Below are 17,489 nucleotides of genomic sequence, written 5' to 3' on the forward strand. Positions count from 1 at the left end.
CCGGGGTCCCAGGTTCGATTCTCAACTGGGTCACTGTCTGTGCGGAGTCTGCACGTTCTCCCAGTGTCTGCGTGGGTTTTCTCCGGGTGCTCTGGTTTCTTCCCACAGTCCAAAGACGTGCAGGTTAGGTGGATTGGCTATGCAAAATTGCCCTTAAGTGTCCAAAAAGGTTAGGAGGGGTTATTGGGATAGGGTGGAAGTGAGGGCTTAAGTGGGTTGGTGCAGACTCGATGGGCCGAATGGCCTCCTTCTGCACTGTATGTTCTATGAACTGTGGCTGAATTAGATGGCGGCCTTTTCCTCATTGCATCCCTGCATCGGCTGCCCCCAAGCTTTAGTGCATCCCTCAGCTGGATTGCCAACTCCTAATAAATGCATTCCTGGAGGTTACACCGCACGTCTTGCCCCCACTCCAGCCATTAGACGGCAACGCATTCATCCTTGTAACATGCCAACTGTAAAGCAGAAAGATTCACTACCCAATTGGATTATGCTCGACTGTCAGCCAAACAGCCTTCCTCTACCACCTCGCCCCCAATAATTTTCAATATATATCCTCATATACCGTGAGAGGAAATGGTCAAAGAAAATCTTTTTTTTAAAAACTATATTTTTTTATGTCCTGATTATTATTGTTTTTCTCCAGGATTGCAGAACAGTTGCGTCCTGGGGATTCCTGGCGGGTTGGCAATGCAAGTGTGGAGTTGGATGGGAATGATGTGGGAAAAGAAATGGGACAATGAACTGTGTGAGCCGCTTGGCACTGTGGGATAGAGGAGGACCGCTCTTCCGGTGTGCCCGCGTACGGCGTAACCCACCCATGGTGAGGACCGCGTGGCATTGTGGGACAGAGGAGGACCGCTCTTCCGGCGTATAGCGTAACGGCCGTGCCCAGCCACGCCCCCCAATCGCGTGGGAGGACCGGAGGGCCACTCCTCCTGCGTGCCCACGTACGACGTAACGTAGCGGCCGAGCCGCAGAGCTCTGGCCATTTGCAATCGTGCGGCGGCAGCGTGTCATTCTCGGCGAGCCTGGGAAAGAGCGTGCGTTTGCGCGCGCGAGTGGGTGGGAGGGCAGGAAAAACAACAACAGTTAAAAACAAAGGTCATCGAGGGACGATGCCGAACTTCTGCGCGGCGCCCAACTGCAGCAGGAAGAGCACCAGCTGCCCCGACATCCCTTTCTTCAGGTTCCCCAAAGACCCCGAGAGGTGAGGCGGGTTCGTGGCTGTTGCTGGAATGTTCTGCCGCCGGTAACACATTGGGGGAAGGGAGGGGAGACGGAGTTGGATCGTCCCCGCGCTTTGTGTTTAATCTGAAATCCGTGTTGGGTTTCCTTCATCCCGCCCAACCCCCTTCATCTGTACCCACAAACATGGCGGATGGCGCGAACCGCGCATGCGCGGTCCCCTCTCTTAAAGGGACACCCACATATTCCATTCTGCAACCACCACTCTTCTCCCCCCCCCCCCCCCCAAAGCCGGTTTAGCTCAGTTGGCTGGCTCGCGATGCAGAGCGAGGCCTGCAGTGTGGGTTCAATTCCTGTACCAGCTGAGGTACCACCTTGTCACTTGCCTGAGGTAAGGTGACCCTCTGGTTAAACCGCCACCAGTCAGCCCCCCCCCCTTCTCAAAGGGTCACCTGGGACTATGGCGACTTTATGTTTTGCTTTTCCACCCAAGCTTTTCCATTTTGTGACAATTTACTCTGCCCACCCCCTCGCCGATTCAGCTGTGTGGTGGTGATATGGGTGTGCGATATTTTCATTTTACTCAGCTGCCGATCATCTTTTTCCCCACCTCCCTCCTATATTTTTTCATTATTCTTTCATGGGATGTGCGTGTGTCTGGAAACTCCAGCAGCACCGCCTGCCCATCCAGTGAACGGAGTGGATAACTTGGGCATTTCAGAGGCAACCACTGTGGGTGGAATCATGGGCAGGCCATACTGACTAACGATGGCAGATTTGCTTCCCTCAAGGACATAATAAGACATATGAGCAGAATTAGGCCACTTGGCCCATCGAGTCTACTCTACCATTCAATCATGGCTGATGTTTTTCTCATCCCCATATCCCCTTATTAGTCAAGAACCTATCTATCACTATCTTAAAGACACTGAGTGATTTGGCCTCCACAGCCTTCTGCGGCAAAGAGTTCCACATCCTCATCACTTTTTTAAAGGATTCAGCCTGAGGCTGTGCCCTCTGGGTCTAGTTTTTCCCACGAGTGGAAATATCTTCTCCACTCTATCCAGGCCTTGCAGTATCCTGTAAGCTTCAATAAGACTTTAAACTAGCAAGTTGGGGGGGGGGGGGGGGAAGGGAAGTGTAAAGCTATGGACAGTATAATGGTCAATGGAGATCAAGGCAGCAGGTTACATGACAGGTTATTATGTAGAGATATGGGTTCAAAGATAAGGAAAATTAGGAGAAAGGGTAAGAGGAAAAATAAATTGCAGAAAGTTACTGATCAAGGTGTTAGGATTCATAACAAAGACATAAAAAACAGCATAAGTGTACTTTACCTGAATGCTCGTAGTATACAAAATAAGGTAAATGAGTTGATGGCGCAAATCATCGTGAATGACTATGATTCAGTGGCCATTACTGAAACATGGTTAAAAGATGGTCACTGGGAGTTAAATATCCAAGGGTATCAGACTATACAAAAGGATAGAAGGGACGGTAAGGGCGGTGGTGTAGCTTTGTTGTTTAAGCATGGCATCCGGGCAATAGTAAGGGATGATATTGGTGCTATGGAGGACAAGGTTGAATCAATTTGGGTGGAAATCAGGAATAGTAAGGCGAAAAGGTCACTGATAGGAGTAGTCTATAGGCCACCAAATAGTAACAGGATGGTAGGGCAGGCAATAAGCAAAGAAATAACGGATGCATGTAGAAATGGTACAGCGGTTATCATGGGAGATTTTAATCTGCATATCGATTGGTTTAACCAGGTTGGTAAAGGCAGCCTTGAGGAGGAGTTTATAGAATGTGCCCGGGATAATTTCCTGGAACAGTATGCAATGGAACCTACACGGGAACAAGCGGTCCTAGATCTGGTCCTGTGTAATGAGGCAGGATTGATTAATGATCTCATAGTTCGGGATCCTCTTGGAAGGAGCGACTACAATATGGTGGAATTTAAAATACAGTTGGAGGATGACAAGGTAAAATCAAACACTAGTGTTTTGTGCTTAAACAAAGGTGATTACAATGGGATGAGAGAAGAACTAGCTACGGTAGACTGGGAGCAAAGACTTCATGGTGAAGCAGTTGAGGAACAGTGGAGAACCTTCCGAGCGATCTTTTACAGTGTTCAGAAAAGGTTCATACCGACAAAAAAGAAAGACGGTAGAAAGGGGAAAAATCGACCGTGGATATCTAAGGAGGTGAGGGAGAGTATCAAATTGAAGGAAAAAACATACAAAGTGGCAAAAATTAGTGGGAGACTAGAGGACTGGGAAGTCTTTAGGGGACAACAGAAAGCTACTAAAAAAAAACATAAAGAAGAGTAAGGTAGACTATGAAAGTAAACTGGCTCAGAACATAAAAGCAGATAGTAAAAGCTTCTACAAATATAGAAGACAAAAAAGAGTGGCTACGGTAAATATTGGTCCTTTGGAAGATGAGAAGGGAGATTTAATAATGGGAGATGAGGAAATGGCTGAGGAGCTGAACAGGTTTTTTGGGTCAGTCTTCACAGTGGAGGACACAAATAACATGCCAGTGACTGATGGAAATAAGGATATGATAGGTGAGGACCTTGAGATGATTGTAATCACTAAGGAGGCAGTATTGGGCAAGCTAATGGGGCTAAAGGTAGACAGGTCCCCTGGCCCTGATGGGATGCATCTCAGAGTGTTAAAAGAGATGGCTAGGGAAATTGTAAACGCACTAGTGATAATTTATCAAAATTCACTAGACTCTGGGGTGGTCCCAGAGGATTGGAAAGTAGCAAACGTGACACCACTGTTTTAAAAAGGAGGTCGGCAGAAAGCGGGTAATTATAGGCCGGTAAGCTTAACTTCGGTTGTAGGGAAAATGCTGGAATCTATCATTAAGGAGGAAATAGTGGGGCACCTGGAGGGAAATTGTCCCATTGGGCAGACGCAGCATGGGTTCACAAAGGGTAGGTCGTGTCTGACTAATTTGGTAGAATCTTTTGAGGACGTTACCAGTGCAGTAGATAACGGGGAGCCGTATCAAATTAATGGATGTGGTATATCTGGATTTCAAGAAAGCTTTTGACAAGGTGCCACACAAAAGGTTGCTGCATAAACTAAAGATGCATGGCATTGAGGGTAAAGTGGTAGCATGGGTAGAGGATTGGTTAACTAACAGAAAGCAGAGAGTGGAGATAAATGGGTGTTTCTCTGGTTGGCAACCTGTAACTAGTGGGGTCCCTCAAGGATCAGTGTTGGGCCCGCAGTTGTTCACAATTTACATAGACGATTTGGAGTTTGGGACCAAGTGCAATGTGTCAAAATTTGCAGACGACACTAAGATGAGTGGTAAAGGGGCAGAGGATACCGGAAGTCTGCAGAAGGATTTGGATAGGTTAGGTGAATGGGCAGATGAAATTCAATGTTGCCAAGTGTGAGGCTATCCATTTTGGGAGGAATAACAGCAGAATGGATTATTATTTAAACGGTAAGATGTTAAAACATGCTGCTGTGCAGAGGGACCTGGGTGTGCTGGTGCACGAGTCGCGAAAAGTTGGTGTGCAGGTGCAACAGGTGATTAAGAAGGCTAATCATGTTTTGTCTTTCATTGCTAGAGGGATGGAGTTCAAGACTAGTGAGGTTATGCTGCAATTGTATAGGGTGTTGGTGAGGCTGCATCTGGAGTATTGTGTTCAGTTTTGGTCTCCTTACCTGAGAAAGGACATATTGGCACTAGAGGGAGTGCAGAGGAGATTCACTAGGTTGATCACAGAGTTGAGGGGATTAGATTATGACGAGAGGTTGAGTAGACTGGGACTGTACTCATTGGAGTTTAGAAGGATGCGGGGGGATCTTATTGAGACATATAAAATTATGAAGGGAATAGATAGGATAGATGCGGGCAGGTTGTTTCCACTGGTCGGGGAAAGCAGAACTAGGGGGCATAGCCTCAAAATAAGGGGAGGTAGATTTAGGACGGAGTGTAGGAGGAACTTCTTCACCCAAAGGGTTGTGAATCTCTGGAATTCCTTGCCCAGTGAAGCAGTTGAGGCTCCTTCTTTAAACGTTTTTAAGAAAAAGATAGATGCCTTTCTAAAGAATAAAGGGATTCGGTGTTTTGGTGTAAGGGCCAGAGAGTGGAGCTGAGTCCACAAAGATCAGCCATGATCTCATTAAATGGCGGAGCAGGCTCGAGGGGCCAGATGGCCTACTCCTGTTCCTAGTTCTTATGTTCTTAAGATCCCTCCCTCATCCTTCCAAACTCCAATGAGTAGAGTCTCAACCTCTCCTCATGACGAGCTCTTCATTCCAGGGATCATTCTTGTGAACATCCTCCGGACCCTTTCCAAGGCCAGCGCATCCTTCCTTAGATATGGGGCCCAAAGCTATACAAAATACTCCAAATGGGGTCTGACCAGTGCCTTATACTACCTCAGAAGTACATCCTTGCTCTTGTATTCTAGCCCTCTCGACATGCGGCACGGTAGCACAAGTGGATAGCACTGTGGCTTCACGGCGCCAGGGTTTGATTCCCCACTGGGACACTGTCTGCGGACAGTTCTCCCCGTGTCTGCGTGGGTTCCCTCCAGGTGCTCTGGTTTCCTCCCGCAGTCCAAAGACGTGCAGGTTAGGTGGACTGGCCATGAAAAATTGCGCTTTGTGGCCAAAAAGGTTAAGAGTGGTTACGGGGATAGGGTGGAAGTGAGGGCTTAAGTGGGTCAGTGCGGACTCGATGGGCCAAATGGCCTCCTTCTGCACTGTATGTTCAATGTCTATGAATGCTGTAATTGTATTTGCCTTCTTAGTGCCGACTGAACCTGCTCGTTAACCTTAAGAGAATCTTGAACTAGGACTCCCAAGTCCCTTTGTGCTTCAGATTTCCTAAGCATTTCCCCATTTAAAAAATAGTCTGTGCCTCCATTCTTCCTTCCAAAGTGCATAACTTTGATTTGATTTATTATTGTCACATGTATTAGTATACAGTGAAAAGTATTGTTTCTTGCATGCTGTACAAACAATGCATACCGTACATAGGGAAGGAAGGAGAGACTGCAGAATATAATGTGAAAGGTGCAGAAAAAAGATCAACTTAATACGAGGTAGGTCCATTCACACTTATTTAACCTCACGCTTATCCACATTGTATTCCATCTGCCACTTCTTTGCCCACTCTCCTAGCCTATCCAAGTCGTTCTGCAGTCCCCCTGCTTCCTCAATACTACCTGTCCCTCTACATTTTTTTGTATCATCTGCAAACTTAGCAACAGTGCCCTCAGTTCCTTCTTCCAGGTCGTTAATCAATATTGTGAAAAGTTGTGGTCCCAACATTGACCCCTGACGCACGCCACTAGTCACCGGCTGCCATCCTGAAAAAGACCCCGTTATTCCTACTTTCTGCCAATCAGCCAATCCTCTATCCATGCCAGCATCTTTCCGATAAGACCATGGGCTCTTAACCTATTTAACAGCCCCCTTTTCGGCACCTTGTAAAGGCCTTCTGGACATCTAAATAGATCACGGCCACAGGTTCTCCTTTGTCTAACTTCCTCGTTACCTCCCCAGATTTGCCAGACATGATCCCCCTTGACGAAGCCATGCTGACTCTGTCCTATTTTATCATGCACTTCCAAGTACTCCGCAATCTCATCTTTAATAATGGATTCTAAAATCTTACCATTGACCGAAGTCAGGCTAACCAGCCTATAATTTCCGGTCTTCTGCCTCCCTCCCTTCTTAAACAGGGGTGGCATCAGTGAACAAGATGGGTTTCTGCGACAGTCGATGAAAGTAGTCACGGCCACCATCACTGAGATTAGCTTTATGTTCCAGAGATGTCAATTGAGTTTAAATTGCACCAGCTGCCATGGTGGAATTTGATCTTGTATCCCCAGAGTATTAGCCTGGGACTCTGGATTACCAGTCCAGTGACATTATCCCCTTTGCCCCATAATGTTTTCACAGGGCTTGCTTATTGTAGAAGGGAATTGCGGCCACCAACTGTGCGTGCAACAAGGTCCCAAAGGGTTTTAGCATGGAAAGATTTGACGTGTGTTTGCTGTTTTGAATGGAATCTCAGCAAGGTTTGACAAATGGCAATGAGATAATGGCTAGATTGTCTGTTTCATTGAAAGCTATCTCCTCTGCTATTTGTAATAGCGGTGCAGGGACTGTTGCATCCATCTACGAGGGGGGCCTCAGCCTAACATCTCACTGAAAGGTGACATCTTTGACGGTGCCTCAGTCCTTAAGTGAAAGTTATAATTGACTGGCGCTGAGGTCTTTGGAGTGGGTCTAGATCCGCCAACCCTTAAACCTCAATTTGGTTGCAACCTAATCACTATTGAACTCATCTCCAATCTGACTGCTCTCAGGGTAAATTAACTGACCATCTGGGAGTGTTTTCCTACCCCCACCCATCTTGCATTCTGGGCCTTTATGGTTTCTTTACTTAAAAACAATTTCAGCAATATTAAGGGGCAGCACGGTGGCGCAGTGCGTTAGTCCTGTTGCCTCACGGCGCCGAGGTCCCAGGTTCGATCATGGCTCTGGGTCACTGTCCGTGTGGAGTTTGCACATTCTCCCCGTGTTAGAACATAGAACATTACAGCGCAGTACAGGCCCTTCAGCCCTCAATGTTGCGCTGACCTGTGAAACCACTCTAAAGCCCATCTACACTATTCCCTTATCGTCCATATGTCTATCCAATGACCATTTGAATGCCCTTAGTGTTGGCGAGTCCACTACTGTTGCAGGCAGGGCATTCCATGCCCTTACTACTCTCTTGAGTAAAGAACCTACCTCTGCCATCTGTCCTATATCTATCTCCCCTCAATTTAAAGCTATGTCCCCTCGTGCTCGACATCACCATCCGAGGAAAAAGGCTCTCACTGTCCACCCTATCCAATCCTTTGATCATCTTGTATGCCTCAATTAAGTCACCTCTTAACCTTCTTCTAATGAAAACAGCCTCAAGTCCCTCAGCCTTTCCTCATAAGATCTTCCCTCCATACCAGGCAACATTCTGGTAAGTCTCCTCTGCACCCTTTCCAATGCTTCCACATCCATCCTATAATGCGGCGACCAGAATTGCACGCAATACTCCAAATGCGGCTGCACCAGAGTTTTGTACAGCTGCAACATGACCTCATGGCTCCAAAACCCAATCCCTCTACCAATAAAAGCTAACACACCGTATGCCTTCTTAACAACCCTCTCAACCTGGGTAGCAACTTTCAGGGATCTATGCACATGGACACCAAGATCTCTCTGCTCATCCACACTGCCTGTTATTCCTTCCAAAATGAATCACCTCACACTTTTCTGCATTAAACTCCATTTGCCACCTCTCAGCCCAGCGCTGCAGCTTATCTATGTCCCTCTGTAACTTGTGCCATCCTTCCGCACTGTCCACAACTCCACCGACTTTAGTGTCATCTGCAAATTTACTCATCCATCCTTCTACGCCCTCCTCCAGGTCATTTATAAAAATGACAAACCGCAGTGGCCCCAAAACAGATCCTTGTGGTACACCACTAGTAACTGGACTCCAGTCTGAACATTTCCCATCAACCACCACCCTTTGTCTTCCAGCTAGCCAATTTCTGATCCAAACTGCTAATCACCCTGAATCCCATGCCTCCGTAATTTCTGCAGTAGCCTACCGTGGTTTCACCCTCACAACCCAAAGATGTGCAGGGTAGCTGGATTGCCCCTTAATTGGAAGAAAAAAATTAATTGGATACACTAGAAATTTTTTTTTTTTAATGTCAGCAATATTATGGTGAATTTTAACTGGCAGAGTTGGTACTGATGTTGGGAACATTGTTCTCAAGGATTCGTTTCTCACCATTTCTGACTTGGAACAGTTGGCAAGAAAAAATATTTGTCTTTCCTGAATTGGTGAAGTGAAATGCAGATTTTTCTACCACGAGTTATGAACTTTTTAAGGTAATTAAAATGTGGAGCAAAAGAAGTGAAATTCATGGTATACCCCTGCATACTAAACAAGCCAAAATGCACATACAGTTCCAGCAATTTCTATGCAATGAGGTAAGATCTTGAATGCACTGACTGAAAAGATGTTGGAAGCAGATTGAATCATAACTTTCAAATGGAAATTGAATATATATGTAAAAAGGTGAAATTTGCAGGGCTATGAAGAAAGGGTAGGAGAGTAGTCAAATTGGATAGCTCTTTCAATGAGCTGGCATAGACATGATGGGCCAATTGGTGGCCTCCTGTCCTGTATGATTCTCAACTTGCTGGCATTTTACTCTCTATGCTAGCAAGTAGTTAAAATCATAGGGAGGCCCAGGGGGCTGAGTAGTTGAGTAAACAATGGTTTATTCAAGTCAAAGGAAACAGCCACTACTGGGGCATACACACCGTAAGACATAGGAGCAGAATTAGGCCAGTCGGCCCATCGAGTCTGCTCCACCATTCAATCATGGCTGATATTTTTCTCATCCCCATTCTCCTGCCTTCTCCCACACACACACACACACTAATAGTCCCAATTGGGACTACCAGGATGCTGGTCCCTGTCCCGGCTGGCTTTTATACAGTCAAATTACGAGCCCCAGCTGGGCAGGCCTCTGCCCACTAGCAGGGAAGCTTGTGTTCAGCGTGTCCCACGGGGAGATAATTAGGGTATGCCCATGGGCATTGTGAGGGTTATTACCCCCTCCACTTCCCAGTCCAAAAGTTCTCCTCCAGTCGCCAGCTGAGGGGGCCTTCTTTGCCACTTTGCTTCTGCCAGCAGTGGGGCTGGATTGGAGGGCGTGTGGCGACTCATTGATCGCCTTTTTCGTGAAAAACCCCGGCGGGACAATGTCAGGGGTTTGGCTCCGATCGCAACAGCGTCCGTAAAGGCGGATGCTTCCGTGTCCATACCCGAGTTGTCATCGTCCTGACGGCCAGACGTTGGCCCACGATGGGTTGTGCCTCTTGGCTACGTAGTGGTGCCAGATGTAGTGGAGGTACCGATGTGCCTGGCACGGCTTCCTCCGAGGCGGGCTTTCTGCACTTGAGGTTTCCACATGGTCTTCTCTCAGGTTCTGACCTTGTAAGGCACGGGGCCCTGTTTTCTCCAACATGACACCAGGGAACCAATAGGCGTCGTCACCAAAATTCTGGTTATATATGGCATCTTCCGGAATAAAGCTTCTCTCAAGCGCCTTGTGGTTGTCGTCTTTCTTTTGAACATCCTGTTCTGACTCTACCTTCTTGCCAGGACTTGGAAACATCAGTTTCAGAGGCGCCTTAATAGCTCTGCTGATGCTACTGCTGTTGTGACATGAGGCATGGTCTGATAATGGAACAAAAACCATGCCAGCCTCGTATCAAGTGAGTCGGCAGTCTGTTTCCACAAGCCTTGTTTGAACCACACGCTCCACAAAACCATTTGAAGGTGGATGGTACAGGGCAGTCCGGTTGTGCCGTACCCTGTTGACATGCATAAATAATTGGAACACCTCGCTAGTGAATGGCGTCCGTTTTCCTTGACTTCAGGAAGGCCCTGCCTTCTCAACCTTGCCCTTTGCCTGAGATGTGGTGATCCTCAGGTTAAATCACCACCAGTCAGCTCTCCCCTTGAGGAGAAAGCAGCCTATAGTCAGAAAAGGGGGACTTTACTTACTGGTGAGCTTTAAAATACCCAAGAAACAGCAACTATCACTGCTTGATTGCTAGTTTGATAAAATACAGTCTGACTTTTAAAGTTAAAGTAACATTTTTTGAGATTTGATTGCTTGTCTTTTTTTAAAATTTGTTCTTGGGATGTGGGTGTCGCTGGTTGAGCCCATCCCTAATTGCCCTTGACCCTAGTGGTGTGCTGGGCCATTTCTTATTTTTATATATTTGGAGTACCCAATTAGTTTTTTCCAATTAAGCAGCAATTTAGTGTGGCCAATCCACCTAACCTGCACATTTTTGGGTTGTGGGGTTAAACCCCACGCAGACACGGGGAGAATTTGCAAACTCCACACAGACAGTTGCTAGGCCATTTTGGTAGGGTGGGGTGGCAGTTAAGAGTCAACTGGGTCTGGAGTCACATGTAGGCCAGCCCAGGTACGACAGCAGATTTTCTTCCCTGAAGGACATTAGTGAACCAGTTGGGTTTTTACAACAATCAACAAAGGTTTCATGGTCATCAATAGACTTTTGATTCCAGATTTTTATTTAATTTCACCATCTGCCATGGTGGGGTTCGAACCTGGGACCCCAGAGCATTACCCTGAGTATCTGGATTACAAATCATGTGAAAATACCGCTGCGCCAACGTCTCCCCAAACGTCTCCGCTGAGTTGACTGAATGTAGCTGGCTTGGGAGCAACACTACAATTTACTTCCGCACTATTGGTCTAGGGAAGGGAATTTGTTAATGGTTCATGTTCCTGATAGTTATCCAGTTAATTGTTGGAAAGTTCGTGTGTGGGTACCTGGTGAAAATTGGATTAGACTTGGCAGCAGTATTTTCATGGCGAGTAGATACTCAGGCTCTTTCATTCAGGTGAGTTGATGGAGGGAACCCAGTGCCAATGTAGCTACGTTCCAGCAAGAGAAGAACAATTGGCAAAAAAGGGTATATTTTTGGATACAGGTTTGTGCTCATAAATTTAAATGTCAAGATAATGCCTGCTACTTATAATCATGTGAGGTATCATGTTGACAGCCTTTTAACACATTGTCAGAGTAGCTAGTCTTTATTTTTCAGTCTCGAGAGCAAATTATCAGAGAGTAGGTATTTTTAAAGGAAAGGATTACAGCAAAACCCAACACTATCTCGACTAACATATATACAGACAGCTTCCAGTCATAAAACCAGACAGTAGTGGGAACAATGATTGTATTTGGAATTTGGCTAAGGGAAGAGTTGGAGAATATACCCCACTGGCATATATACCCCACTGGCATATTAGCTGAGATCAGTTGACTTGGCCCGGACCTGTGAAGCTGAAGAGCACATCCTGCGATCCTTTATCCATTGAGCCATTTTGAGGACCATCATGTCAGTTTTATTTTGAATACCATTTACTAATCTGGATGTTGCATGGGTTCAGTTGCATCCCTCCTCTTTCTGCCACTGTTTTTGGTAAGAGAAAGAGACAGACTTAAAAAGTAACAATCTGATATTCAACAAGATTTCCACCATGTTTTCTTTCCTCTACCACTATGCTATCTCTTATTTCTTAACATGTTAATTTTGGCCTGTTATTCTCTGCTTATCCCAAATGTGTATTATTCCCAAAAAATCTGCTACCCCTTACAAAAAACATCAGTCCTATCCATGCTATTATTGAAAAGCTATACTTTATCTGAGTTTGCTTTCATTAACTTGTGCATTTTCCATTCATCTTTTTACCTTGTGAAAATCTTTATTGCCAACTGCTATGTTTGTTCTACCCAAACTCTTAAATCTAGGTCTAACCGTTAAAACTTGAGAATAAATAGAGATAAATAAATAAGACAACTCCCTTTGTCTCGAAGATATTAAATTGGGTGCTTAGTTTCCATCCCCTGCAAATATTCTTATAGCATTTTAAAAAATTTCTGTTTGTGAGGTTCTAGAGGGGCACAATATCAACGATGAGCGATTTGAGTGAAATTTCAATTTCCTGACCACTATTCCAGTGTGCCTTTAAGCCACCCATGACTTGGTTTGGCTAAACCACCTGGTACAATTTTTCTGGGCCTTTCTCTGCTGTAACCAAATTGATTACCCTCAGAGAAAAGTTTGGCTGGATGGCAGCTCTTGGATCTCATTTGTCATTTTTTAAATGTAAAGATTAGAATGCATAGAATCCAATAAGCAGGAAGAATTTGTTACGGCTGTCATAAGTCAAGTTGTGGACTGAGCTATCTGGAAATTTGTGAAATGCATGGAAGATAAGCAAAAGTCTTCTCAAAATCTACAACAGAAGTCCACTTTGCCATCATGGAGGGAATGTCCTTATAGTAAAGTGGAAATTCACAGATATTTAAAAGTCCAGTTTGGACTGTTATGTTTTTAGCTTCTGATTCTTCTAATCAGATTACAGTACCTAATCAAGTTCCTACGCATTTCCCATTGTAAAAATGGAATTTGCTAACACACCAACTCTTGAACTTCATTCAACTCTTGATCCTCGTTTCTTTTTTGTTTATTAAGGGCCAATTTTAGCATGGCCAATCTACCTACCCTGCACATCTTTGGGTTGGGGGGTGAGACCCACGCAGACACGGGGAGAATGTGCAAACTCCACACAGATAGTGACCCGGGGCTGGGATTTAACCCGGGTCCTCGGCGCCGTGAGACAGCAGTACTAACCCACTGCACCACTGTGCCGCCCCTGATCTTTGTTTCAAGAACTACACAGATACTAAGTTCTACCAGGTCCTTGACAGGTAACTACTCTGTCTGGCTTGATGAAGAATCAATGGTCTTGCAAAACATGATTCAAAATGCTGACTTCTATTTTACCTGTATTTTGCAATGCTAAGATCTGATGCCAAGATATTTGTTAATAAACAATTTTAATGAGGTATTTTTGGCATTACAAATAGCAACAGTATAAAAACAATGTACAAAAAACATAGTGCAATCACCGACTCAAGGCCCGCCTAATTAACCCCCTATTCTACACTACCCTAACACCCCCCTGCTGATGATTAATTCTCCGCGAAGAAGTCAATGAATGGTTGCCACCTCCGGGCGAACCCTAACAGTGACCCTCTCAAGGCGAACTTAATCTTCGCTACGCCGAGAAAGTTTGCCATGTCAGTCAGCCAGGCCTCCGACTTCGGGGGCTTTGAGTCCCTCCAAACTAGCAGTATCTGTCTCCGGGCTACCAGGGAAGCAAAGGCCAGAACGTCTGCCTCTTTCTCCTCCTGGATTCCCGGATCTTCCGACACCCCGAAAAGCGCCACCTCTAGACTCTTTGCCACCCTTTTTTCAATACTCTGTACATAACGTCCGCAAACCCGTGCCAATATCCCCTAAGTTTTGGACATGCCCAGAACATGTGAACATGGTTCGCTGGTCCTCCTGCACATTTTACACACCTGTCCTCCACCCAAAGAATCTACTCATCCGGGCCACTGTCATGTGGGCCCGATGGACCACCTTGAATTGGATCAAGGATATTTGTATTTTTAATGCAAATCCATCAAGAGCAAAGCTATTACCTGAACTGAAACTGATCTTCGACATTTCTATGACATTAAAAAAAAAAATTATGTGGCCACTTTGTAGGAACGGGATTAGGCCATTTAGCCTCTTGAGTTCTATTCTACTATTCAATTAGATTATGCCAGATATGTGCCTAATTCCATCGCCATTGTCCCATAATCAAAGAATCATGGAATCCCTACAGTGGTGAAGGAGGCCATTCACCACTGAGTCTGTATTGACCCTCTGAAAAAACACCCTCCCTACGTCCACTTCCCTGCCCTATCCCTGTTACCTCACCAAACATTTGGACACTTAAGGGGCAGTTTAGCATGGCCAATCCACCTTTGGACTGTGAGGAAACTGGAGCACCCGGAAGGGACTCAGACACGGGGAGAACGTGCAAACTGACGCAATCATGCCTGGGTTCCTGGCGCTGTAAGGCAGTGGTGCTAACCACTGTGTCACCATAATCCTTGATACCTTTTTTTAAAAAAAATATATTTTATTGAAAATGTTTTCCAAACAACAATTTTTCCCTCTTACAAAGCAAACGAAACAATAACAAAACAGAAATTTTTAACAATACACAGGTAACAAAACCCCATTGTCTATTGACCTAAACTAAACTAAACCCCCCCCCCCCCCCCCCGGGTTGCTGCCCCTGGGTTGCTGCTGCTGGTCATCTGTCTTCCCTCTAACGTTCCCCATGGTAGTCGAGAAATGGCTGCCACCGCCTGGTGAACCCTTGAGCCGATCCTCTCAGGGCAAACTTTATCTGCTCCAGTTTAATGAACCCCGCCATATCATTTACCCAGGCCTCCAGTCCGGGGGGTTTCACCTCCTTCCACATGAGTAGGATCCTGCGCCGGGCTACTAGGGACGCAAAGGCCACAACATCGGCCTCTTTCGCCTCCTGCACTCCCGGCTCTTCCGCAACTCCAAATAGAGCTAACCCCCAGCCTGGTTTGACCCGGGCCTTCACCACCTGCGAAATCACTCCCGTCACTCCCTTCCAATACCCTTCCCGTGCCGGGCACGCCCAAAACATGTGCGCGGTTTGCCGGGCTCCCGCCACACCTCCCACATTTGTCCTCCACTCCAAAGAACCTGCTCAATCTTGCCCCCGTTATGTGTGCTCTATGTAGCACCTTAAATTGAATCAGGCTAAGCCTGGCGCATGAGGAAGAGGAATTTACCCTGCTTAGGGCATCAGCACACATACCCTCCTCTATCTCCTCCCCTAATTCTTCTTCCCACTTTCCTTTTAGTTCGCCCACTGACTCCTCCCCCTCTTCCCTCATCTCTCTATAAATCTCTGACACCTTGCCCTCTCCGACCCACATCCCTGAAAGCACCCTGTCCTGTATCCCCTGTGTCGGGAGCAACGGAAATTCCCTCACCTGTTGTCTAGTAAACGCCCTCACCTGCAAATATCGCAGGAAATTTCCCCGGGGCAACTTATACTTTTCCTCCAATGCTCCCAAGCTCGCAAAAGTCCCATCTATAAATAAGTCTCCCACCTTCCTAATTCCCAACTGGTACCAGCTCTGAAATCCTCCATCCATTCTTCCTGGGGCGAACCTATGGTTGTTCCTGATAGGGGACCCCACCAGGGCTCCCCGCACCCCTCTCTGTCGCCTCCACTGTCCCCAGATATTCAGTGTTGCCGCCACCACCGGGTTCGTGGTAAACCTTTTAGGTGAGAACGGTAGCGGCGCCGTCACCGGCGCCTCTAAACTCGTCCCTTTACAGGACTTTCTCTCCAGTCTTTTCCACGCCGCTCCCTCACCCTCCATCATCCATCTACATATCATTGCCACATTGGCGGCCCAATAGTAATCACCCAAGTTCGGTAGTGCCAGTCCTCCTCTGTCCCTACTACGCTGAAGGAACCCCCTCCTTACTCTCGGAACTTTCCCTGCCCACACGAAACTCGTGATGCTCCTACCTATTTTATTAAAAAAGGTCTTGGTGATTAGTATAGGGAGACATTGAAATACAAATAAGAACCTCGGGAGGACCATCATCTTAATTGCTTGCACCCTGCCCACCAGCGATAGAGGCTGCATGTCCCACCTCTTGAAGTCCTCCTCCATTTGTTCTACCAGCCGTGTCAGATTAAGTCTGTGCAAGGTTCCCCAGCTCCTAGCGATCTGAATCCCCAGGTATCGGAAGTTTCTTTCCACTATCCTTAGCGGTAAGCCTTCTATCTCTCTACTCTGGTCCCCTGGATGTATCACAAATAATTCACTCTTCCCCATGTTTAGCCTATACCCCGAGAATTCCCCGAACCCCCTCAAAATTCGCATAACCTCTATCATCCCCCCGCTGGATCCGACACGTATAACAATAGGTCATCTGCATATAATGAGACTCGGTGTTCTTCTCCCCCTCTAATCACCCCTCTCCATTTCCTGGAGTCTCTCAATGCCATGGCCAGAAGTTCAATTGCCAACGCGAACAACAATGGAGACAGCGGGCATCCCTGTCTTGTTCCCCTATATAATCGGAAATACTCCGATCTATGTCGACCTGTAACTACGCTTGCCGTTGGAGCCCCATAAAGAAGTCTAACCCAGCTAATAAACCCGTTCCCAAACCCAAACCTCCTTAACACTTCCCATAAATACTCCCACTCCACCCTATCAAATGCCTTCTCTGCGTCCATTGCCGCCACTATCTCTGCCTCCCCCTCCACTGGGGGCATCATTATCACCCCTAATAGTCGTCGCACGTTAACATTCAGTTGTCTCCCTTTTACGAACCCTGTCTGGTCTTCGTGCACCACCCCCGGGACACAGTCCTCTATCCTCGATGCCAGTACCTTTGCCAGCAATTTGGCGTCCACGTTCAATAGTGAAATAGGTCTATAGGACCCGCACTGCAACGGATCTTTGTCCCTCTTCAAAATTGGCGATATCGTCGCCTCCGACATCGTCGGGGGTAGAGTCCCCCCTTCCCTGGCCTCATTGAACGTCCTCGCCATCAACGGGGCCAACAAGTCCACATAGTTTCTGTAATATTCCACCGGGAACCCGTCTGGCCCCGGGGCCTTCCCTGCTTGCATGCTTCCCAGTCCCTTAATAACCTCGTCCACCTCAATCGGCGCCCCCAGGCCTGCCACCTCCTGCTCCTCCACTTTAGGGAACCTCAATTGGTCCAGGAACTGCCGC

At 46.7% G+C, this 17,489-nt stretch overlaps 1 protein-coding gene across 4 annotated transcripts in view; it reads left to right on the forward strand.

Annotated features, from left to right (window-relative positions):
- Window positions 1-974: 974 nt before the first annotated feature.
- Window positions 975-17,489, forward strand: part of LOC140392110 (52 kDa repressor of the inhibitor of the protein kinase-like) — a 40,641-nt gene continuing 24,126 nt past the window's right edge. For 3 of the 4 annotated variants that reach the window (XM_072477407.1, XM_072477411.1, XM_072477410.1), the window contains exon 1: window positions 984-1,210. Coding sequence is in view for 1 of the 4 variants with exons in the window: in XM_072477408.1 (XP_072333509.1) it covers window positions 1,119-1,210 (92 nt within the window). In the remaining 3 variants the exon portion in view is untranslated. Of the gene's footprint in view, window positions 1,211-17,489 lie in introns of all 4 variants that reach the window. The other variant, XM_072477408.1, reaches the window with a different exon arrangement.

Source organism: Scyliorhinus torazame, chromosome 15 (assembly GCF_047496885.1).
Source record: "Scyliorhinus torazame isolate Kashiwa2021f chromosome 15, sScyTor2.1, whole genome shotgun sequence".
Classification (NCBI taxonomy): domain Eukaryota; kingdom Metazoa; phylum Chordata; class Chondrichthyes; order Carcharhiniformes; family Scyliorhinidae; genus Scyliorhinus; species Scyliorhinus torazame.